The sequence below is a fragment of the Lampetra fluviatilis genome, chromosome 47, assembly GCF_964198595.1.
Source record: "Lampetra fluviatilis chromosome 47, kcLamFluv1.1, whole genome shotgun sequence".
Taxonomy (NCBI): domain Eukaryota; kingdom Metazoa; phylum Chordata; class Hyperoartia; order Petromyzontiformes; family Petromyzontidae; genus Lampetra; species Lampetra fluviatilis.
Window position 1 is genome coordinate 3,850,045 of NC_136321.1, and position 25,940 is coordinate 3,875,984.

The 25,940-nt window shown below is 51.9% G+C and overlaps 1 protein-coding gene across 1 annotated transcript; it reads right to left on the reverse strand.

Moving 5' to 3' along the window:
* Nucleotides 1-8,051: 8,051 nt before the first annotated feature.
* Nucleotides 8,052-25,632, reverse strand: TYR (tyrosinase). The gene is made up of 5 exons (XM_078877182.1): nt 24,583-25,632; nt 21,755-21,971; nt 20,821-20,968; nt 20,180-20,358; nt 8,052-9,265 (listed from the first exon to the last, which is right to left on the reverse strand). Exons 1-5 carry the CDS (start codon nt 25,474-25,476, stop codon nt 8,988-8,990), a joined length of 1,716 nt encoding a protein of 571 aa, XP_078733308.1. The 5' UTR covers nt 25,477-25,632; the 3' UTR covers nt 8,052-8,987.
* Between the last annotated feature and the right edge of the window lie 308 nt (nt 25,633-25,940).

The following is a 25,940-nucleotide window of genomic DNA, read 5'->3' on the forward strand; positions in this document are numbered from 1 at the left end:
ACGTCGCCACTGGGGAGACAAAGGCGGTCGGGCGTGGTGCTGGCCACCCACCCTCTCGTGTGCCGTGCCGGCCTTCAGAGGTGCTCGCTAAAAGCACTTGCCCCTACAGCCTGTTAAGGCTATACGGGGGGTCTTTGTCTTTCCCTCATCCGGCAGCGGTTATTGAGCCGCGCTACGAAGCCGGCGACCCGAGTTCGATTCCCGCTCGCGGCCAACACCAGCGACGATCAACTGAACCGGTTATGGGCATCCCCCTAGGTCGACTCAGCCTCAAATAAACTACCTGCTTCTGTGTGCAAACATCGCCACTGCTGGTCAACGCAACCCTTTCGTGTGCCGTGCTGGCCTTCAAAGGCGCTCGCAAAACAGCACTTGCCCCTCAACAGGACGTAGAGCTACACGCGGGGGGGGGGGGGGGTCGTTGTCTCTCCTCCCACGTTGCCCGCGGTAGTTCCCCGCGTGTCCAGGCCGAGTTGCACGCGCAGTGGAACATTGCACACTGACGGGAACACGCGCGGCGCCCGTTGTGTTCCAAGGCGGCGTAGTAATAACAATGCAATTAATGGTAATTAACTGTGGCTTTGCAACAATTGATTACGTGTTTTAAATTGATTCATCCAGGATTACAGCCACGCTGAGTCGAACGGCATGTGTCTCTTTTTAGGAGGGTCCTGCTGCCGACACAGTTGTTTTTTTTTATTTGAAGATGTTCGGCCAATTAATGACGATGAGTTGCGTTTATAATTATTAATTATGAAAATTATCCAGGTGGGATCGAGGACGCCAGAGCTCGCAGAGTGAATCCCCACGGCTTGCGCGAGAGGTCACGTGGTTGGTAACGCGAGAGGTCACGTGGTTGGTAACGCGAGAGGGCACGTGGTTGGTAACTTGAGAGGTCACGTGGTGGTAACGCGAGAGGCCACGTGGTTGGTAACGCGAGAGGTCACGTGGTGGTAACGCGAGAGGGCACGTGGTTGGTAACGCGAGAGGTCACGTGGTTGGTAACGCGAGAGGTCACGTGGTGGTAACGCGAGAGGTCACGTGGCGGTAGCGCGAGAGGTCACGTGGTTGGTAACGCGAGAGGTCACGTGGTGGTAACGCGAGAGGTCACGTGGCGGTAGCGCGAGAGGTCACGTGGTGGTAACGCGAGAGGTCACGTGGTGGTAACGCGAGAGGTCACGTGGTGGTAACGCGAGAGGTCACGTGGCGGTAGCGCGAGAGGTCACGTGGTGGGGTAACGCGAGAGGTCACGTGGTAGTAGCGCGAGAGGTCACGTGGTTGGTAACGCGAGAGGTCACGTGGTGGTAACGCGAGAGGTCACGTGGTAGTAGCGCGAGAGGTCACGTGGTTGGTAACGCGAGAGGTCACGTGGTGGGGTAACGCGAGAGGTAACTTGGTGGGTAAGGCGAGAGGTCACGTGGTGGTAGCGCGAGAGGGCACGTGGTTGGTAGCGCGAGAGGTAACTTGGTGGGTAAGGCGAGAGGGCACGTGGTTGGTAACGCGAGAGGTCACGTGGTTGGTAACGCGAGAGGTCACGTGGTTGGTAACGCGAGAGGTCACGTGGTTGGTAACGCGAGAGGTCACGTGGTTGGTAACGCGAGAGGTCACGTGGTGGGGTAACGCGAGAGGTAACTTGGTGGGTAAGGCGAGAGGTCACGTGGCGGTAACGCGAGAGGTCACGTGGTGGTAACGCGAGAAGTCTCGTGGTTGGTAGCGCGAGAGGTCACGTGGCGGTAACGCGAGAGGTCACGTGGTGGGGTAACGCATTGCCTCGCGTGGCTGTTACCCAGTCGACGCGGAACGTTGGGGACCAACGTTGGCCCAACGTTGGGCCCTGGGGGCCTGTGCTGAGCAACTGTGTTAACAAAACAACAGCAACAACAGCAACAGCCCTAAGAGACACTGTGTCTATGTGGCGATACGAATTCGATTTCTACTCAGGGCCAACACAAGTGACCATTATTTGAACCGGTACTGGGCCTCCCCTAGGTCGACTCAGCATCAAAGTGAGTAACTGGTGCGGTGTGTAAAACATCCCCCGCACCTCCGATTACGACGGTTGGCAAAGTACGGTGCGGAAGAAGTTTAACATATGATAATTGTTTTTTTACCCTTTTATCTGGCAACAAAACTGGCACCTTTTTAACAAGGTTTCATGTTTACATTGACCACAATACCTGCGGTCGGAATGCAAGCAAAAAACACAACTCTGATAATATATGCACTTTAACACGTAGGCTTTCGCGACCAATATTGTTCATAATCAACGATTTTTGGGTTTAGATCGCGTTATTTATAAATGTGTCGTAACCCTCCACCACCCGACACGGCCAATCAGTAAAAAAGTGTCACGTTGACAAAAGACAAATAGTTCACTGCTTTAGCCCACCGGTGTGTTGAAGCGTGAAACCACAACATTTACAGTTTGAGTTGTACGACGTTTCGCTGGTAATTGCATCCAGCATCATCGGGCAATTCGCCAGAATGGGCAATTCTCGCGAATTGCCCGATGATGCTGGATGCAATTACCAGCGAAACGTCGTGCTACTCAAACTGTAAATGTTGTGGTTTCACGCTTCAACACACCGGTGGGCTAAAGCAGTGAACTATTTGTCTTTTGTCAACGTGACACTTTTTTACTGATTGGCCGTGTCGGGTGGTGGAGGGTTACGACACATTTATAAATAACGCGATCTAAACCCAAAAATCGTTGATTATGAACAATATATGCACTATCCTTGAAATTGATTGCCCACACCCGAGACAGCTTGTAAAAAATTAACCCGTAAAAACAAAGTTTTTCACTATAAATCCTTTATATGCGTGGCGGCTAGAGTCCTTTTGTCCTCTGGCTTGAGATGGCTGCCACCTATGGGTCAGATGATTGTCTGCCACCATTAAGCAATTGGTAAATCAATATTTAAATTTTTTTCCCTAAACAGTGTAAAATTTTGGAAAAAAAATTTCACCAAAATTAATTGTCACGCACAACGAGTCTGTGTGCAAAATATCAGCTCGATTGGATCACGGGAAGTGGGTTAAAAAACGACCGACAGATTTGCACGGTCGTAAGCAAGCAAGCAAGCACGCAAGCACGCAAGCAAGCAAGCGAACTTAATATAAAAGATTTAAAAAGGTGTCAGTTTTGTTGCCAGATAAAAGGGTAAAAACTATTATCATATTTTGCTACTGGCAAAGGAGGTTCCAATGAAGTTTTACATAGATGCATCGCCAGGAAGCAGATAAAGGCGGCTGAGCGTGGTTCGGTCTACCCACCCCAATCGTGTGCCGTGCCGGCCTTCATATGTGCTTCCTAACAGCACTTGCCCCTACAATTTGTTAAGTCCGTACGGGGAATCTTTGTCTTTGCAGAGGGAGCGGCAGTGCAGTGTTTTGAGCGACCCGAGTTCGATTCCCGATCACAATCAATTACGAGGGCGAATATTGGAACCGGCCCTGGGTCTCCTCCGCCGGTCGACTCCACCTTGAATCGGTACCTGGTGCGATGTGCAAACAGTAGCACTGGGGGAGGCAAAGGCGGCCGGGCATGCGTGCTGCTCGCCTAACAGCACTTGCCCCAACAGCGTGTCAGAGGCTACACGGGGGAACTTTGTCTTTGTATTACGTGACGTCACTTTCGGATTGTTGATTCAAACTTGGATAGAAATCTTTACGTCACGTGACAGTGGAGCAGAAACCGTTTTTTTTAGGTTCAAAACGTTCTCAGGCGATTGCTTTTGATGCCGCTGCAGCGTTGGGTCGTGATGCACAAGGGCAATTAACAAGAACACTGGCAGAGCCAGTGGGGGGTAGCACGCGCCACCCCCCCCCCCCCAATGATCCGATCGAAATCCCTAATTTCGATAGGATAATTGGGGTTTTTTGCGACCCCCACTGCCACTGTGTAACATATTATTAGGTGCCAGGGACGCTATGAGATGATAGGACAATAGTCTGAGTGTGGCCGGGTACGGGTAGACGGGTAGGCCGTGAGTCACTGGTGAGTAACCGTTTGTCACTCATTTCCCAACGTCTTGTCTCTTCTCACAATTCAAGTTCCTAGAATCAACCCACCCGCGCCTGCAACATGGCTTCATCCCAGAGGTCGCAATCGGATACCCGATACCCTACCCGTACCCGTACCCGGCCCGGTACGGGTAGGGTACGGGTACGGCCGGGTACGGGTATCCGTTTGCGACCCTGGTGTCAAGGCACCCTTCCCCCCCTTCCAACCCAGCTTAAATATACGCTCCAAGCGTGGTGGTGTTTCATTCAGACGCTGTCTCCCCGACAGACCTGGTCTTCACCTGAGGACGGCTGCTTGCGTTGTGGCCGAAACGTCGCGAGAATTATTTTATTATGTTTTATTTTTATTATTTTATTACTTCCCTTCTCCGTGACTTTACCGAAAGAACCAAGAAGATGAATCAAAACCCGTTTGCGACCTCTGGGGAGCGGTAGGGAGGCGAGGAAGGGGAGGGGGGGACGGGGGATTATGAAGGGGCGGGAGAGAGGGGGGGGGGGGCTGACCGGCTCGTGACGGTCAGCTGCTCACCAGGGGGTGAGAGCGATGTTGTGAGATGGAGCTTGGAGTGGGGGTGGGGGTGTTACTGTGTTGGGTGTGCGCGTGATTGACCCCCTCCAGCACTGCCGATAGTCGAGAGGGGGCGGGGCGGGGTGGGGGGAGGTCAAGCAATGGGGGGGGGGGGGGGGGGCTGCGTCCTTCTACGAGGATGTCCGGGTTGAAGGCCGTGAGTGGAAGGCCGTGCTTGCATGGGGCACTCTTGATACAGTAAATCTGGCTGTGACGGTCCCACCTGATGACGGAGGCTTGTGTTGCCTCCGAAACGTCGTGATTTATTATTTTATTTTATTTATATTACTGTATTACTTTTATTGATTTCAATTGTATTTTTTACCTACGTGACTTTACCGAAAAAAACCTAAGAGTATGAATCCTTGCAGTCACGAACGCTTCAAATCTAGAATCTAAACTCAAACTTTTTATCTTCTTGGTTCTTTCGGTAAAGTAACGTAGAAGGGAAATAATAAAAAAAATAAAACATGATAAAATAATTCTCACGACGTTTCGGCCACAACGCAAGCAGCCGTCCTCAGGTGAAGAACAGGTCATTCAGACTCTGTCTCCCCGACAGACCTGGTCTTCACCTGAGGACGGCTGCTTGCGTTGTGGCCGAAACGTCGTGAGAATTATTTTATTATGTTTTATTTTTATTTTTTTACTATTTCCCTTCTACGTGACTTTACCGAAAGAACCAAGAAGATGAATCCCTGCAGTCACGAAAGCTTTCAATCGAAATCAAACTTTTTATTTTAGTTTACCAGCTCAGGCCCATTGAACAGTTCCGTATCTCTTTCTTCAGAAGCGACCTGGCTCTCACGAATGATCGCTCAACGAAGTGGGCTCATCACACGGACATTTATAGCAGCCAAATACTCTAAACCGGTAATTCTTAACCTTTACTGGAGCCTTGCACCCCTTTGGGGCCGTCCGGAAATGACGTCACGCACCTGGGGGGGGGGGGGGGGCAGACATTTGTGACGATGTGTGACGAGGGGGGTGGGGGGGGGGTTTGAGAAATGTGACGTCACAACAAAATGCGCAACTTTAAATAAATATAGAATTGTTATAACAACACTAATTGTTATAACAGCACTCCTACAACATCAGAGTGCAGCGCCAGATTAAACACGCACCACAATGACAATAGTTTAAAGCGATTTGAAGCATGTTTTATTTTCACAATGGAAATATGGTTTTGGGGGATAGGGGGGCACAGCTTTGTGACGTCATATTTGAGGGGGGGGGGTCTGACTTTTTGTGACGCCGTGTGACGAGGCGGGGCGGGGGGGGGTGGGTCAAAAATCTTCCAAAATCGCGTGACGTCATTTATGGACGGCCCCTTTGATTCTCAATTCTAAAAAAAATAGAAAACATGTATGATGTTAATAAACACGTAGGTTTGATGAAACAAAGTAGTTGTGTCTTGAGTTGAAGCTTTCGTGACTGCAGGAATCCATAATCTTTGGTTCTTTCGGTAAAGTCACGTGGGTAGAAAATAAAATAAATCACGACGTTTCGGGCGCAGACTGTTTTGAAAAGGTGACGGACGCTTGTGTTGCGCCCGAAACGTCGTGATTTGTTTTATTTCATACCTACGTGACCTTTTCAAACAGTCTGCGCCCGAAACGTGATTTATTTTATTTTCTACCCACGTGACTTTACCGAAAGAATGAAAGATTATGGATTCCTGCAGTCACGAAAGCGGCCGTCCATAAATGACGTCACGCGATTTTTGACGATTTTTGACCCCCCCCCCCCCTTGGTCACGCGGCGTCACAAAAAGTCAGACCCCCCATCAAATATGACGTCACAAAGCTCTGCCCCTCCCCCCCCAAAACCATATTTCCATTTTGAAAATAAAACATGCTTCAAATCGCTTTAAACTATTGTCATTGTAGTGTGTATTTAATGTGGCGCTGCACTCTGATGTTGTAGGAGAAAACATTTATTAAAAAGTCTATTTAATTAAGTAGAACGTGTCGTCTGTATCTATTTAAAGTACTTGTGCTTAATTCGTGTTTACCTTCTAAAACAATCTGGCCAACGTCTGGAACTCCCAGAGGGTGCAGCGTGCACCCCAAGTGAAGAAGAACCACTGCACTCAACGCGTTGGATGTTGATTCGAAATGTGGAGGGAGGACCCGGAGAAAAACCCACGCGGCCACGTTAATGGAGACACGCACGCTCCAAATATCGAGTCGGTATCAGGGTCGGGATTGAACCCGCGACCTCCTGTAAACCAGGCGAGGTAGTTAACATCTCATAGCCACCGTGATGATGATGGTGATGAGAAACACACAAACTCCAAATATACAGCAGCAGGCGTCAGGGTCGTGATCGAACCCGCTACCTCCTGTATACCAGGCGAGGTAGTTAACATCTCCTAGCCACCGTGATGATGATGATGGGAGAGAGACACACACAAACTCCAAATATACAGCAGCAGGCGTCAGGGTCGTGATCGAACCCACGACCTCCTGTATACCAGGCGAGGTAGTTAACATCTCCTAGCCACCGTGATGATGATAGTGATGAGAGAGAGAGACACACACAAACTCCAAATATACAGCAGCAGGCGTCAGGGTCGTGATCGAACCCACGACCTCCTGTATACCAGGCGAGGTAGTTAGCATCTCATAGCCACCGTGATGATGATGGTGATGAGAGAGAGACACACACACAAACTCCAAATATACAGCAGCAGGCGTCAGGGTCGTGATCGAACCCACGACCTCCTGTATACCAGGCGAGGTAGTTAACATCTCCTAGCCACCGTGATGATGATAGTGATGAGAGAGAGAGACACACACAAACTCCAAATATACAGCAGCAGGCGTCAGGGTCGTGATCGAACCCACGACCTCCTGTATACCAGGCGAGGTAGTTAACATATTCTAGCCACCGTGATGATGATGGTGATGAGAGAGAGACACACACACAAACTCCAAATATACAGCAGGCGTCAGGGTCGTGATCGAACCCACGACCTCCTGTATACCAGGCGAGGAAGTTAACATCTCCTAGCCACCGTGATGATGGTGATGAGAGAGAGACACACACACAAACTCCAAATATACAGCAGCAGGCGTCAGGGTCGTGATCGAACCCACGACCTCCTGTATACCAGGCGAGGTAGTTAACATCTCCTAGCCCCCGTGGCGTGCTCATCACAAGTAGACTCATTCGCCAATCACACAGCCATAAAAAGGGACCGACATTAATAGGTGACGTTACGGGCAATGACCCTTTTATAGGATCAGAGTATTAATCTATATTGGATGAGCAATAAAGCTCATTTTCACGCATGCCCAGTCGATATCTGTCATTGAAGGACGGTGTTTGTGAGGATTTAGTCACGTGTTGTTGTTGTTGTTTGTGATAATGCGTCACTGCCGACGCAGCAGGACTCAATCGCACGTTCGATCCACAGCGAAAAATCCTCGGGACACATGACAGACGAGTTCTTGATTATTTATTCACGTCAATAACGATGATGATGCTGATGCTGATGATAGAGAAATCTACCCAGCGACATTTTGACAGAATCTACGATCAGAATCAATTTCTGCTTCGAACCGTCGCATCGGGAAACGAACTCGGGTCACCAGGTTCATAGCGCAGCGCGCTAACCGCTACACTACCGCTTCCCCAAAACACACACACATACCTAAACACACGTACACACACACACACGTATACACACACATACCTAAACACACGTACACACACACGTATACGCACACACCGTATACACATACACACGTACACACACACAAATACATATAATGGTACCCTTGCCCCGCGCGTCCGTACAATTCCTACGGCACCACCGAACACAAAGATCCCCCGTATAGCCACCACCATCACCACCACCACCACCATCACCACCACCATCACCACCATCACCACCACCACCACCGTTACCACCACCACCACCATCACCACCACCACCATCACCACCATCACCATCACCACCACCATCACCACCACCATCACCACCACCAGAAGCAGCAACATCCTGCTGATGGCCCGTGCCCCCTGCCCATGTCTGCCCTACAACTCTTACACCCCCACGATGATCATCATCACCACCACCATCACCACCATCACCACCACCATCACTACCATCACCACCATCACCACCACCATCACCACCAGAAGCAGCAGCAGCAGCAACATCCTGCTCATGGCCCCGTGCCCCCTGCCCATGTCTGCCCTACAACTCTTACACCACCACCATGATCATCATCACCATCACCAACACGACCACCACCACTCCCACCAGCAACATCCTACTCATGACCCCGTGCCCCCTGTCCATGTCTGCCCTAAAACTCTTACACCCCCACCACCATGACCACCATAACCACCACCACCACCACCACCACCAGGAGCACCACCGCTAGAACGTCGTCTGGAACGAGCCGGGCACCCCGTTGGGCTCGACGTCATCCAGCAACCTACGGGTCTCCTCCCCCTCCTTGCCCTGGGCGCCCTCCCAGGCGAGAAAGCCGCGGCGCTGTCGCCTCTGGCGGGACTCCACCCCGAGGCGGCACGCGCGCCACGCGCCCAGCCCCAGCAGGGAGGCGAGCAGGGCGCCCAGCAGCAGGGCGCCCACCACCCACGGCCACAGCTCCTGCAGCTGCGCTTGGAAGCGCGTAAACCAGGAGCCCTCGCCGCCTGCGGTGGGGCAAGTGTGTGGTGGGGGGGGGGGGGCAAGTGGGTGGGGTAGGGGGGGCAAGTGGGGGGGGGCAAGTGGGGATGGGGCAAGTGTGAGGGGGGGGGGGCAAGTGGGTGGGGTAGGGGGGGAAAGTGGGGGGGGGGCAAGTGGGGATGGGGCAAGTGTGAGGGGGGGGGGGGCAAGTGGGTGGGGTAGGGGGGGAAAGTGGGGGGGGGGGGGCAAGTGGGGATGGGGCAAGTGTGGGGGGGGGGGAAGTGTGTGGGGGGGGGGGAGTGTGGGCGGGGGGGGGACAAGAATGGGGATGTGGAGGGATGGGGCAAGTGTGGGGGGGGTTGGGGCAAAAATGGGGGAGGGGGGTGGGGGGATGGGGCAAGTGTGGGGGGGGGGGCAAGAATTGGGGGGGGTGTGGGATGGGGCAAGTGTGGGGGGGGGGTGGGGGGATGGGGCAAGTGTGGGGGGGGGGCAAGAATGGGGGGGGGGTGGGGGGTTGGGGCAAGAATGGGGGGGGGGAAGAGGATGATGAATGTGTGAGTTGTTGTTGTTGTTGATGAAGGTGTGAGTTGTTGTTGTTTACGAGAAGAGATTGTGCACCACCACCACCACTGCCACCACGTGCTCGTCTTACCACGTGGGTTATCGCTCGCTGCAGACAAGTCACGCTGACTCTTTCTTGTCACGTGGGTTACTGTTGCTGCTGATACATTTTGGTTGCTACTCCCACTTCATGACGAGTCGTGGTTTTTGCACATCATTGTTATTCCGCGTGGGAGGAGGAATCCCACGCCTTGCGCTAGGGGACAACAACGACAACAACGACAACAACAACAACGCTCCATCCCCGTACGGAGATTCGTCCACACACTTCGCTGCACCGCCTTCTCGTGGCGAGCCAGGGGGCTACGGTACCTCCTCGACTCCCACGGGTAGAAGAAGCGAGTTCCACAACATTCGTGTGGTGGTCCACCAACCCCTCGCTGCTGCTGCTGCTTCGGCAGTGCTGGGGGGTCACGGGCAGTCACGTGCAGCGTAGCCACCACCACCACCACCACGGCCAGGCCAGACGTGTGCAGGTGGTGTCATTAATGCACAGTGGGCGATTTAAAATAGATTACGTGGGGAGCGGTGGTGCAGTGGTTAGCGCACGCTGCGCTTCGAACCCGGCGACTCCAGTTCACGACCGCCACCAGTGACGATAACCTGAACCGGTAATGGGCCTCCCCAAGGTCGACTCAGCCTCAAATGAGTGCAGCGTGCAAACATCGCCACGAGGTAGACAGAGGAGTGGTGAAGGCTCACGCGCCCCCTCGTGTGCCGTGCCGGCTTCGCTCGCAGCACTTGCCCGAAACAGTCTGCCGAGGCTATACGGGGGAACTTTGTCTTTGTACTACATCGCCGCGAGGGCGGCGTGGCAGGCCGCGGTGTTGGCCCACAAAATCGACCGCTCCGTCGTGCCGTGCAGCGCACTGCCCTCGACGCTCGCTAACAGAACACGATGACGCTCACTAACAGAACACGAAGAGGCTCACTAACAGAACACGAGGGAGCTCGCTAACAGAACACGATGACGCTCACTAACAGAACACGATGACGCTCACTAACAGAACACGATGACGCTCACTAACAGAACACGAGGACGCTCACTAACAGAACACGATGACGCTCGCTAACAGAACACGATGACGCTCACTAACAGAACATGATGACGCTCGCTAACAGAACAGGATGACGCTCACTAACAGAACACGATGACGCTCACTAACAGAACACGATGACGCTCACTAACGGAACACGATGACACTAGCTAACAGAACACGATGACGCTCACTAACAGAACACGATGACACTCACTAACAGAACACGATGACGCTCACTAACGGAACACGATGACACTCACTAACAGAACATGATGAAGCTCGCTAACGGAACACGATGACACTCGCTAACAGAACACGATGACGCTCACTAACAGAACACGATGACGCTCACTAACAGAACATGATGACGCTCGCTAACAGAACAGGATGACGCTCTCTAACAGAACACAATGACGCTCACTAACAGAACACGATGACGCTCACTAACAGAACACGATGACGCTCACTAACAGAACACGATGACGCTCACTAACAGAACACGATGACGCTCACTAACAGAACACAATGACGCTCGCTAACAGAACAGGATGACGCTCTCTAACAGAAGACGAAGACGCTCACTAACAGAACACGATGACGCTCACAAACAGAACACAATGACGCTCGCTAACAGAACAGGATGACGCTCTCTAACAGAAGACGAAGACGCTCACTAACAGAACATGATGACGCTCACTAACAGAACACGATGACGCTCACTAACAGAACACGATGACGCTCTCTAACAGAAGACGAAGACGCTCACTAACAGAACATGATGACGCTTTCTAACAGAAGACGAAGACGCTCACTAACAGAACATGATGACGCTCACTAACAGAACAGGATGACGCTCGCTAACAGAACACGATGACGCTCACTAACAGAACACGATGACGCTCACTAACAGAACACGATGACGCTCACTAACAGAACACAATGACGCTCGCTAACAGAACAGGATGACGCTCTCTAACAGAAGACGAAGACGCTCACTAACAGAACATGATGACGCTCACTAACAGAACAGGATGACGCTCGCTAACAGAACACGATGACGATCACTAACAGAACACGATGACGCTCACTAACAGAACACGATGACGCTCACTAACAGAACACGAGGACGCTCGCTAACAGAACACGATGACGCTCACTAACAGAACACGATGACGCTCACTAACAGAACACGAGGACGCTCACTAACAGAACACGATGACGCTCACTAACAGAACACGATGACGCTCAATAACAGAACACGAAGACGCTCGCTAACAGAACACGATGACGCTCACTAACAGAACACGATGACGCTCGCTAACAGAACACGATGACGCTCACTAACAGAACACGACGACGCTCACTAACAGAACACGAAGACGCTCACTAACAGAACACGAAGACGCTCGCTAACAGAACACGAAGACGCTCGCTAACAGAACACGAAGACGCTCGCTAACAGAACACGAGGACGCTCGCTAACAGAACACGATGATGCTCGCTAACAGAACACGATGACGCTCGCTAACAGAACACGATGACGCTCACTAACAGAACACGAAGACGCTCGCTAACAGAACACGATGATGCTCACTAACAGAACACGAAGACGCTCGCTAACAGAACACGATGATGCTCACTAACAGAACACGAAGGCGCTCGCTAACAGAACACGATGATGCTCACTAACAGAACACGAAGACGCTCGCTAACAGAACACGATGACGCTCACTAACAGAACACGATGATGCTCGCTAACAGAACACGATGATGCTCACTAACAGCACACGATGATGCTCGCTAACAGAACACGATGATGCTCGCTAACAGAACACGAAGACGCTCACTAACAGAACACGATGATGCTCGCTAACAGAACACGATGATGCTCACTAACAGAACACGAAGACGCTCGCTAACAGAACACGATGACGCTCACTAAGAGAACACGATGATGCTCGCTAACAGAACACGATGATGCTCACTAACAGAACACGATGATGCTCGCTAACAGAACACGATGATGCTCATAACAGAACACGAAGACGCTCGCTAACAGAACACGATGATGCTCGCTAACAGAACACGATGACGCTCACTAACAGAACACGATGATGCTCGCTAACAGAACACGAAGACGCTCACTAACAGAACACGATGATGCTCACTAACAGAACACGAAGACGCTCACTAACAGAACACGATGATGCTCGCTAACAGAACACGATGACGCTCACTAACAGAACACGATGACGCTCACTAACAGAACACGATGACGCTCACTAACAGAACACAAAGACGCTCACTAACAGAACACGATGACGCTCGCTAACAGAACACGATGACGCTCACTAACAAAACATGATGACGCTCACTAACAGAACACGAGGACGCTCGCTAACAGAACACGAAAACACTCACTAACGGAACACGAGGACGCTCACTAACAGAACACGATGACACTCACTAACGGAACACGAAGACACTCACTAACGGAACACGATGACGCTCACTAACAGAACACGATGACGCTCACTAACAGAACACGAGGACGCTCGCTAACAGAACACGATGACGCTCACTAACAGAACACGATGACGCTCGCTAACAGAACACGAGGACGCTCACTAACAGAACACGATGACGCTCACTAACAGAACACGATGACGCTCAATAACAGAACACGAAGACGCTCGCTAACAGAACACGATGACGCTCACTAACAGAACACGATGACGCTCGCTAACAGAACACGATGACGCTCACTAACAGAACACGACGACGCTCACTAACAGAACACGAAGACGCTCACTAACAGAACACGAAGACGCTCGCTAACAGAACACGAAGACGCTCGCTAACAGAACACGAAGACGCTCGCTAACAGAACACGAGGACGCTCGCTAACAGAACACGATGATGCTCGCTAACAGAACACGATGACGCTCGCTAACAGAACACGATGACGCTCACTAACAGAACACGAAGACGCTCGCTAACAGAACACGATGATGCTCACTAACAGAACACGAAGACGCTCGCTAACAGAACACGATGATGCTCACTAACAGAACACGAAGGCGCTCGCTAACAGAACACGATGATGCTCACTAACAGAACACGAAGACGCTCGCTAACAGAACACGATGACGCTCACTAACAGAACACGATGATGCTCGCTAACAGAACACGATGATGCTCACTAACAGCACACGATGATGCTCGCTAACAGAACACGATGATGCTCGCTAACAGAACACGAAGACGCTCACTAACAGAACACGATGATGCTCGCTAACAGAACACGATGATGCTCACTAACAGAACACGAAGACGCTCGCTAACAGAACACGATGACGCTCACTAAGAGAACACGATGATGCTCGCTAACAGAACACGATGATGCTCACTAACAGAACACGATGATGCTCGCTAACAGAACACGATGATGCTCATAACAGAACACGAAGACGCTCGCTAACAGAACACGATGATGCTCGCTAACAGAACACGATGACGCTCACTAACAGAACACGATGATGCTCGCTAACAGAACACGAAGACGCTCACTAACAGAACACGATGATGCTCACTAACAGAACACGAAGACGCTCACTAACAGAACACGATGATGCTCGCTAACAGAACACGATGACGCTCACTAACAGAACACGATGACGCTCACTAACAGAACACGATGACGCTCACTAACAGAACACAAAGACGCTCACTAACAGAACACGATGACGCTCGCTAACAGAACACGATGACGCTCACTAACAAAACATGATGACGCTCACTAACAGAACACGAGGACGCTCGCTAACAGAACACGAAAACACTCACTAACGGAACACGAGGACGCTCACTAACAGAACACGATGACACTCACTAACGGAACACGAAGACACTCACTAACGGAACACGAGGACGCTCACTAACGGAACACGAAGACACTCACTAACAGAACACGATGACACTCACTAACGGAACACGAGGACGCTCACTAACAGAACACGATGACGCTCACTAACAGAACACGATGACACTCACTAACGGAACACGAAAACACTCACTAACGGAACACGAGGACGCTCACTAACAGAACACGATGACACTCACTAACGGAACACGAAGACACTCACTAACGGAACACGATGACGCTCACTAACGGAACACGAGGACGCTCACTAACAGAACACGAGGACGCTCCCTAACAGAACACGATGACGCTCGCTAACAGAACACGATGACGCTCTCTAACAGAACACGAAGACGCTCGCTAACAGAACACGATGACGCTCTCTAACAGAACACGATGCCGCTCACTAACAGAACACGATGCCGCTCACTAACAGAACACGATGATGCTCACTAACAGAACACGAAGACGCTCACTAACAGAACACGATGATGCTCGCTAACAGAACACGATGACGCTCACTAACAGAACACGAAGACGCTCACTAACAGAACACGATGATGCTCGCTAACAGAACACGATGACGCTCACTAACAGAACATGATGACGCTCACTAACAGAACACGATGACGCTCGCTAACAGAACATGATGACGCTCGCTAACGGAACACGATGACGCTCACTAACAGAACACGATGACGCTCACTAACAGAACACGAGGACGCTCCCTAACAGAACACGATGACGCTCACTAACAGAACACGATGACGCTCACTAACAGAACACGATGACGCTCACTAACAGAACACGATGACGCTCACTAACAGAACACGATGACGCTCACTAACAGAACACGATGACGCTCACTAACAGAACACGATGACGCTCACTAACAGAACACGATGATGCTCACTAACAGAACACGATGACGCTCACTAACAGAACACGATGACGCTCACTAACAGAACACGATGACGCTCACTAACAGAACACGATGACGCTCACTAACAGAACACGATGACGCTCACTAACAGAACACGATGATGCTCGCTAACAGAACACGATGACGCTCTCTAACAGAACACAAAGACGCTCGCTAACAGAACACGATGACGCTCACTAACAGAACACGATGACGCTCACTAACAGAACACGATGACGCTCGCTAACAGAACACGATGACGCTCACTAACAGAACACGAAGACGCTCGCTAACAGAACACGATGACGCTCGCTAACAGAACACGAAGACGCTCGCTAACAGAACACGATGACGCTCGCTAACAGAACACGATGACGCTCACTAACAGAACATGAAGACGCTCGCTAACAGAACACGATGACGCTCGCTAACAGAACACGATGACGCTCGCTAACAGAACACGATGACGCTCGCTAACAGAACACGATGACGCTCACTAACAGAACATGAAGACGCTCGCTAACAGAACACGAAGACGCTCGCTAACAGAACACGATGACGCTCGCTAACAGAACACGATGACGCTCGCTAACAGAACACGAAGACGCTCGCTAACAGAACACGATGACGCTCACTAACAGAACACGAATACGCTCGCTAACAGAACACGATGACGCTCACTAACAGAACACGATGACGTTCACTAACAGAACACGAAGACGCTCACTAACAAAACATGATGACACTCACTAACAGAACACGAGGACGCTCACTAACAGAACACGAAAACACTCACTAACGGAACACGAGGACGCTCACTAACAGAACACGATGACACTCACTAACGGAACACGAAGACACTCACTAACGGAACACGAGGACGCTCACTAACAGAACACGATGACACTCACTAACGGAACACGAGGACGCTCACTAACAGAACACGAAGACACTCACTAACAGAACACGATGACACTCACTAACGGAACACGAGGACGCTCACTAACGGAACACGAAGACACTCACTAACGGAACACGAGGACGCTCACTAACGGAACACGAGGACGCTCACTAACGGAACACGAGGACGCTCACTAACGGAACACGAAGACGCCCGCTAACGAAACACGAGGATGCTCACTAACAGAACACGAAGACACTCACTAACGGAACACGAGGACGCTCACTAACGGAACACGAAGACACTCACTAACAGAACACGAGGACGCTCACTAACAGAACACGATGACGCTCGCTAACAGAACACGATGACGCTCACTAACAGAACACGATGACGCTCTCTAACAGAACACGAAGACGCTCGCTAACAGAACACGATGACGCTCGCTAACAGAACACGATGCCGCTCACTAACAGAACACGAAGACGCTCGCTAACAGAACACGATGACGCTCACTAACAGAACACGATGATGCTCGCTAACAGAACACGATGACGCTCACTAACAGAACACGATGATGCTCGCTAACAGAACACGATGACGCTCACTAACAGAACACGATGACGCTCACTAACAGAACACGATGACGCTCACTAACAGAACACGAAGACGCTCACTAACAGAACACGAAGACGCTCGCTAACAGAACACGAAGACGCTCGCTAACAGAACACGATGACGCTCACTAACAGAACACGATGATGCTCGCTAACAGAACACGATGACGCTCACTAACAGAACATGAAGACACTCGCTAACAGAACACGATGACGCTCACTAACAGAACACGAACACGATGATGCTCGCTAACAGAACACGATGACGCTCACTAACAGAACACGATGACGCTCGCTAACAGAACACGATGACGCTCACTAACAGAACACGAAGACGCTCGCATAACAGAACAAGATGACGCTCACTAACAGAACACGAATACGCTCACTAACAGAACACGATGACGCTCACTAACAGAACACGATGATGCTCGCTAACAGAACACGATGACGCTCACTAACAGAACACGATGACGCTCGCTAACAGAACACGATGACGCTCACTAACAGAACACGAAGACGCTCGCTAACAGAACACGATGACGCTCACTAACAGAACACGAAGACGCTCACTATCAGAACACGAAGATGCTCACTAACAGAACACGATGACGCTCACTAACAGAACACGAGGACGCTCACTAACAGAACACGAAGATGCTCACTAACGGAACACGAAGACACTCACTAACGGAACACGATGACGCTCACTAACGGAACACGAAGACGCCCGCTAACGAAACACGAGGACGCTCACTAACGGAACACGAAAACACTCACTAACGGAACACGAGGACGCTCACTAACAGAACACGATGACGCTCACTAACAGAACACGATGACACTCACTAACGGAACACGAAGACACTCACTAACGGAACACGAGGACGCTCACTAACAGAACACGATGACACTCACTAACGGAACACGAAGACACTCACTAACGGAACACGAGGACGCTCACTAACGGAACACGAAGACACTCACTAACGGAACACGAGGACGCTCACTAACAGAACACGATGACGCTCACTAACGGAACACGAAGACGTTCGCTAACGGAACACGAAGACACTCACTAACGGAACACGAAGACACTCACTAACGGAACACGAAGACACTCACTAACGGAACATGAGGACGCTCACTAACGGAACACGAGGACGCTCACTAACAGAACACGATCACGCTCACTAACGGAACACGAAGACGCTCACTAACAGAACACGATGACGCTCACTAACGGAACACGAAGACGTTCGCTAACGGAACACGAAGACACTCACTAACGGAACACGAAGACACTCACTAACGGAACATGAGGACGCTCACTAACGGAACACGAGGACGCTCACTAACAGAACACGAAGACGCTCGCTAACGGAACACGAAGACGCTCACTAACGGAACACGAAGACGCTCGCTAACGGAACATGAAGACGCCCGCTAACAAAACACGAGGACGCTCACTAACGGAACACGAAAACACTCACTAACGGAACACGAGGACGCTCACTAACAGAACACGATGACACTCACTAACGGAACACGAAGACACTCACAAACGGAACACGAGGACGCTCACTAACGGAACACGAAGACGCTCACTAACGGAACACGAAGACACTCACTAACGGAACACGAAGACACTCACTAACGGAACACGAAGACACTCACTAACGGAACACGAAGACACTCACAAACGGAACACGAGGACGCTCACTAACGGAACACGAAGACACTCACTAACGGAACACGAGGACGCTCACTAACAGAACACGATGACGCTCACTAACGGAACACGAAGACGTTCGCTAACGGAACACGAAGACACTCACTAACGGAACACGAAGACACTCACTAACGGAACACGAAGACACTCACTAACGGAACACGAAGACGTTCGCTAACGGAACACGAAGACACTCACTAACGGAACATGAGGACGCTCACTAACGGAACACGAAGACACTCACTAACGGAACACGAAGACACTCACTAACGGAACATGAGGACGCTCACTAACGGAACACGAGGACGCTCACTAACAGAACACGATCACGCTCACTAACGGAACACGAAGACGCTCGCTAACGGAACATGAAGACACTCACTAATGGAACACGATGACACTCACTAACGGAACACGAAGACACTCACTAACGGAACACGAGGACGCTCACTAACGGAACACGAGGACGCTCATTAACAGAACACGATGACGCTCACTAACGGAACACGAAGACGCTCGCTAACGGAACACGAAGACGCTCACTAACGGAACACGAAGACACTCACTAACGGAACACGAAGACACTCACTAACGGAACATGAAGACGCTCGCTAACGGAACACGAAGACGCTCACTAACGGAACACGAAGACACTCACTAACGGAACACAATGACGCTCACTAACGGAACACGAAGACACTCACTAACGGAACACGATGACACTCACTAACGGAACACGATGACGCTCACTAACGGAACACGAAGACGCTCACTAACGGAACACGAAGACACTCACTAACGGAACACGATGACACTCACTAACGGAACATGAAGACGCTCGCTAACGGAACACGAAGACGCTCACTAACGGAACACGATGACGCTCACTAACGGAACATGAAGACGCTCGCTAACGGAACACGAAGACACTCACTAACGGAACACGAAGACACTCACTAACGGAACACGATGACGCTCACTAACGGAACATGAAGACGCTCGCTAACGGAACACGAAGACACTCACTAACGGAACACGAAGACACTCACTAACGGAACACGAAGACACTCACTAGCGGAACACGAGGACGCTTACTAACGGAACACGAAGACGCTCGCTAATGGAACACGAGGGCGCTCGCCAACGCATGGGTAGGGCGTGCGCCGCCGCTCACGCGGAGCGTACCTGGCTGCAAGTACTCATACTCGTATCCCAGCTCCCTCGAGGGCACGAAGGCGGCCACGTTGGTGACGAGCGGCAGGAAGGGCACCATGAAGTCCCCGCCGTTCTGGCCGATGGGCGAGCCGCGTGCCGGGTAGGCGGAGGCGTTCGCGCCGTGAGCCCGCAGCCACCGCTCGTACAAACTGCGCGCGGGGTGAGAGATTATATCAATTTGCCCCATGATGATGTCACATTGCCCCATGATGAAATCACCTTGCCCCATGATGATATCACATTTCCCCGTTATGATATCACATTGCCCCATGATGACATCACATTGCCCCATGATGACATCACATTGCCCCATGATGATATCACATTGACCCGTTATGATATCACTTTGCCCCATGATGACATCACATTGCCCCATGATGACATCACATTGCCCCATGATGACATTACATTGCCCCGTGATGACTTCACATTGCCCCATGATGACATCACATTTCCCCATGATTAAATCACCTAGCACCATGATGACATCACATTGCCCCATGATGACATCACATTTTCCCATGATGACATCACATTGCCCCATGATGACATCACATTGCCCATGATGACATCACCACCTCGCCCCAGCTACCGTCCGTCCCATCCTTCACCTGTCCACGAAGGTGTGGTGCACCGTGAAGATGGGGTCGTTGGCGGAGCCCTGCACCGAGGACATGGAGCCGTTCATGAAGATGTGCAGGGAGTTGTGCATGCTGCGGCGCGAGGGGGTCACCATGCCGGTCAGCGGGTCAGCGAAGCCTGGGGGAAGGGGGGGGGGGAGTCGTGCGGGTGCCGGACATTGTCAACGAGAGAGAGAGTGTGCGTGTGTGCATGTGTGTGTGTGTGCGTGTGTGTGCGTGTGCGTGTGTGCGTGTGTGCGTGTGTGCGTGTGTGCGTGTGTGCGTGTGGTGTAGCGGTTAGCGCGCTGCGCTATGAACCAGGCGACCCGGGTTCGATTCCTGCTCACGGCCAACACCAGGGACGATTATCTGAACCGGTACTTGGCCTCCCCTAGGTCGACTCAGCCTCAAATGAGTACCTGGTGCGGTGTGTAGTAAACATCTCCCGCACCTCGGATTCGCACGGTCGGCTACGCACGGTGCGAAAGAAGTTCAACCTGTACATACAAACATCGCCACTCAGGAGACGGGTGTGGTGCTGGCCACCTCGAGTGCCGTGCCGGCCTTCATAGCTGCTGCTACTCGCTCACAGCACTTGCCCCTACAGTCCGTTAAGGCTACACGGTGCATCTTTGTCTTTGTGGACACAACGTCCTGTGCTCGTGTGCGCTCCGAACCTGGCGAATCCCGGGTTCGATTCCCGCTCACTGCCCACCAACACCGGTGACGATTGATCTGAACCGGTCCTGGGCCTCCCCACGGTTGACCATAGCCGTGTTTATTTTATACCTACGTGACTTTACTGAAAGAACCAAAGAGCAAGTCCGTTAAAGGCTCCCACGAGGAGTGGCAGCCGGCCGGGCGGGCTGCGAATCTTCGCCGTGGGCGCGGCAAAAGAAGCGACCGTGGCAAGCTCGACGCGGACCTTCCAGCGTGTTCCTGAAGCTCCGGTTCGCGTCGCGGTCGAGGGGAGCGGTGTCGAAGTCGACGAGGCCGAGGCACGACTCCACGTGGACGCTCGTGGGCAGCGAGGCGATGCGCGCCGGGTCGTGGCGCCCCGGGTTTCGCAGCACGGGGCCCTCGGGCGAGCCGTCACAGAGCACGCCCCGGCGGTTGTAGTCGTCCGGCCGGGTGCAGATCACCTGTAAGGGGGTGGGGAGACGTGTGTTGTATGTCTGCTGAGCTTTTTTTCGCACCGTACGTGGCCAATGTTGATAATTAAATAATCGGAGCAATGTATGTACGTTCGAGTTTTTTCGCACCGTACGTGGCCAATGTTGATCATCGGAGGAATGTATGTAAGTTCGACTTTTTTCGCACCGTACCTGGCCAACCATTTCGATTCAGAGGCATGTATATTGAACTTCTTTCGCACCGTACGTGGCCAATGTTGATAACACTGGTCAACACACTTTTTCTGGCATAAGGTATTCCAACGGTTTCAAGGTAATCTTGGGGTGCTGATTCCAAATCTGGTATCAGTTTTTGTCTATCACATCAGGTTTTTGAGATATCAAATATTGCATTTTCAATAAAAACTGCAGAAGAAAAATATTAAATAAATGTGGATATCTTCATAAAATGATATTATAAACACACTTTCCTAAACATACAGCACCATATTTTAACACTAAAGCAGTCACTGACTCGCAACAACTTGCAATCGTAAGTGACGGAGTTAATTTCGGGTAAAATCAATGAAAATGGGGTATGCCGATAGCATAAAAATGAGATGTGATAGAGCAAATCTGAGATCAGATTTGGAATCGGCACCCTGAAATTAGTCTAGAACAGCTGCAAAAGTCCAGGCCAGAAAAAAATGTGTTTTTGTTGTTGACCAGTGTAATCGGAGGAATGTATGTAAGTTCGACTTTTTTCGCACCGTACGTAGCCAACTGTGCCCATCGGAGGTACGCACATTGAAATTCTTTCACACCGTACGTGGTATTTGGCTGCTAAACATCTCTACATGATAAGCCACTTCGTTAAGCTTTCATTTGGGGCCGATGTCGCCTCTGAAACAAGAGCTACATTGCTCAGTAGGCCTTTCCTGGTAAAAACTAACTTAATATTTTTTTCGTTTAGTTTCGTGTAGTCTAAGGTCAAGGCATAGGCGCAGCTCCTGCAATGGCTTGCGTCACTGCTGGTGGGAGAAGCCCCGCTAAAGGGCAGCTCTGGAGAGCCCCCCTCTCTCTCTCGAGGTCCCTGCGCTCTCTCTCTCTGTGTTTCCAGTGTTCAGAGGCCTGCTTAAGGCACGGCTCCGGCAGGTGCACTCGTACCACACACATGCCGGTGATGTGCGGAGCGTCGTCTTCGAACGCCGGGGAGCCGGAAAAGCCCCTCTCTGTACCAGCGTGGACGGCACCCTCGTGGTGTTCACCTTCTGAAGCGCTCGCTCGTCACCGTGGCGTGCGCGATGACCACCACAACCACCATCACAACCACGTGACTTTTCATTTGTGTTGTGCGCGGTGCTTTTAGCGCCACAGCGCGTGGATTTGTAGCGTTTATTTTAATTTGTGTTGCTGGTGACTTTGTGTATATCATATCGAAATCGCCTCTAGTGCTTTTGCTGCTGGCGGCAATAAAAGTTGTTTAAAAGTCAAAAAGTCTCTCTCTCTCTCTCTCGGATCGGCAACCTTTCAAAGAAGAAGACGAAGACTAAGAATAAGAACACGAGCCACCTCGTGCACACACAACGCAGACGCCAGCCGTTCGGCATGTCGCGTGGCCCGAGGGTTAAACCGTGGCCACTTACCGCCTCGTTCCAAGACACCCGCACCGGAGTAGGAGAGCAGATTTAGACTTGAAACTTTCGTGACTGCAGGAATTCACATTCTATGGTTTTTTCGGTAAAGTCACGTAGATAGAAAATAAAAATAATAAAAATAATAAAAGTAATCAAAACATAAAAAAATACAAAATAATAAACGAAAATACTCACCACGTTTCGATCGCGACACAAGCGACGCGATTGGAACTTCGTGAGTTTTTAAAAATATTTTTAATATTTTTATTATTTTTATTATTTTCATTATTTTTATTTTCTATCTACGTGACTTTACCGAAATAACCACAGAATGGAAGATCGGATGACAGCGCACATTCCGACTTAAATAAACAACAAAGAGGTGATGGAATAAACTGCGCCTGTTAAGTTTTTTTCCTCCCTCTTAGTTATTCTTTACCAATGCAGTTTGACTGTTGTACATTTTCTCGTTTCGTAGTTACACATATCCCCCTGCCATGTTCAGTATATAATTTTTTTGTACTTGAAATTATGTTTAAGATTTTTTTTTTATTCATTTTCAAACGGCTGCCCGTAAGGGGGCAGCCAAAGAGTCGTGAAGGGAGCAGCCACATTGTTCCACCCGTGCTGCCGATTCCACCCGTGTCACCCGTGGCACCCGTGTCACCCGTGGCACCCGTTCCTTTTATTCCACACCTTCCACCCGTGCCACTCGTGCCATGAGTGTCACAAGTACCACCAGCACCGTCTATTCCACCCGTGCCATGAATGCCACCCGGCCCACCCGTGCCGTATTTCATATCCGTGCCACCCGCGGCACCCATGCCACATTATGCCACCCGTGCCACCCATGGGCACCCGTGCCTTTAATTCCACACCTCCCACCCATTCAACCCGTGCCACCCGTGCCATGTATTCCCCTCCCGCTCCCGCGCCGTGCCACGACGCGTTCCTTCGTTTTTTTTAGTTTTTCCCCACGTTGCCGAACCGATCGGCCCACTCGCCTGCCACGCGGAGAAGACGGACGCGGGGCTGAGCCGGTCCGCGACGCTCGGATGCCGCCCCCCGAAGAAGTCGTCCGTGCAGACCTCGCAGTCCTGCGCGTCCCTCCAGTCCCAGTAGGGGATCGTGAAGTCCTCGTCTCCCGTCAGCTTGCGGATCTCCCTCTCCCACATGAGCAGGAAGACGCGGTGCCACGGCGCGAACCCCGGCCCCTCGTGTGCAAAGTCCACGCCGGGCCACGCCACGGGGCCCACGGGACCCACGAGGAGCGCGTCACGCGACGCGTAGTAGTGCATCCACACGAAGAGATCGAAGACGCTGACGTCCCTGAACGCCGGCCGCGTCCCGTTGCCCATCTGCTCGAGGGTGGCGGCGGCGATCTGGAACTCCGGGTGGACGCTCACCTTGGCCAGGTTGATGTACGAGAAGAATTTGCGTCGCTCGCCGGCGCTCAGCAGCATCAGGTTGCGTCTCAGGCTCGGCTCGCTCGGCCGCTCGGTGCACGCGGGGCCGCGCCAGCCGAAGCTGCACTCGCCGCAATCGTGGCCCCAGTAGTTGGCCCGGCAGCGACACATCCGCGAGTAGAAGGCCGTGGGCCACAGCTCGCGGTCGTCAACGCCCGCGAAGGGGAAGCCCGGCCCGTGCGGCTCCGTGGACGGCACCACGAGCTCGCAGGAGCCGCGCGCCGTCGCCTCCCCGCACGGAGAGCCGTCGCCGGGCCACGGAGGGCAGCAGATCTTGGCCACCAAGTTCGCCGACGAGGTGCACGCTCTGGGGAACTGCGCCGAGCACGGCGGCGGCGTGGCCAGCGTGACCAGGCAGACGGCCAACGCGAGGAGGAGATGGTGACGGTGCCGCTGATGGTGATGGTGGTGATGGGCTGGTGAAGGTGACATCTTGCGGATGGGGTCGGTCACGGTGGCTGGAGACGCGCTCGAGGAATCGCAAGGGGTTCCGAAGGGAAACTTCTCACGCGCGCGCTCGCGAATTGCGCTGCCGCCGAGGCTGGCTCGGGCTTGTGTTAAAGCGGAGGATTGTGGGGGTCTTTTTTGTTGTTGCTGTTGAGATCTGGCCGTCACGTGTTACGGGATTAGCCCCCCCCCCACCCCCTAGACGCGACGTGCCCACTGCCAGGGACGAAGAGATGCGTGTGTGTGTGAATGTGTGTGACCTCCTGCCAGCGGGCGTTCGACACTTCACGTGACCTCAAGGTGCACATAGCCTGGCACAAGCGTCGTGGTGACGTCACCGATACTTCGTGGCGAATAGCGGTTGTTGTTGTTGTGTGGGGAGCGGTGGTGTAGCGGTTAGCACGCTGCGCTATGAACCCGGCGACCTGGGTACGATTCCCGTTCACGGC

Bases quoted from the DNA above. Each gene is read 5' to 3' on its own strand.
- TYR (XM_078877182.1), bottom strand. From the start codon at position 25,476: ATGTCACCTTCACCAGCCCATCACCACCATCACCATCAGCGGCACCGT. The intron at 20,969-21,754 runs GTCCGCGTCGAG...CCCTTCCCCCAG, and splicing joins CTTCAGGAACACGCTGGAAG to GCTTCGCTGACCCGCTGACC. The intron at 20,359-20,820 runs GTGAAGGATGGG...CCCCGCGCGCAG, and splicing joins CACCACACCTTCGTGGACAG to TTTGTACGAGCGGTGGCTGC.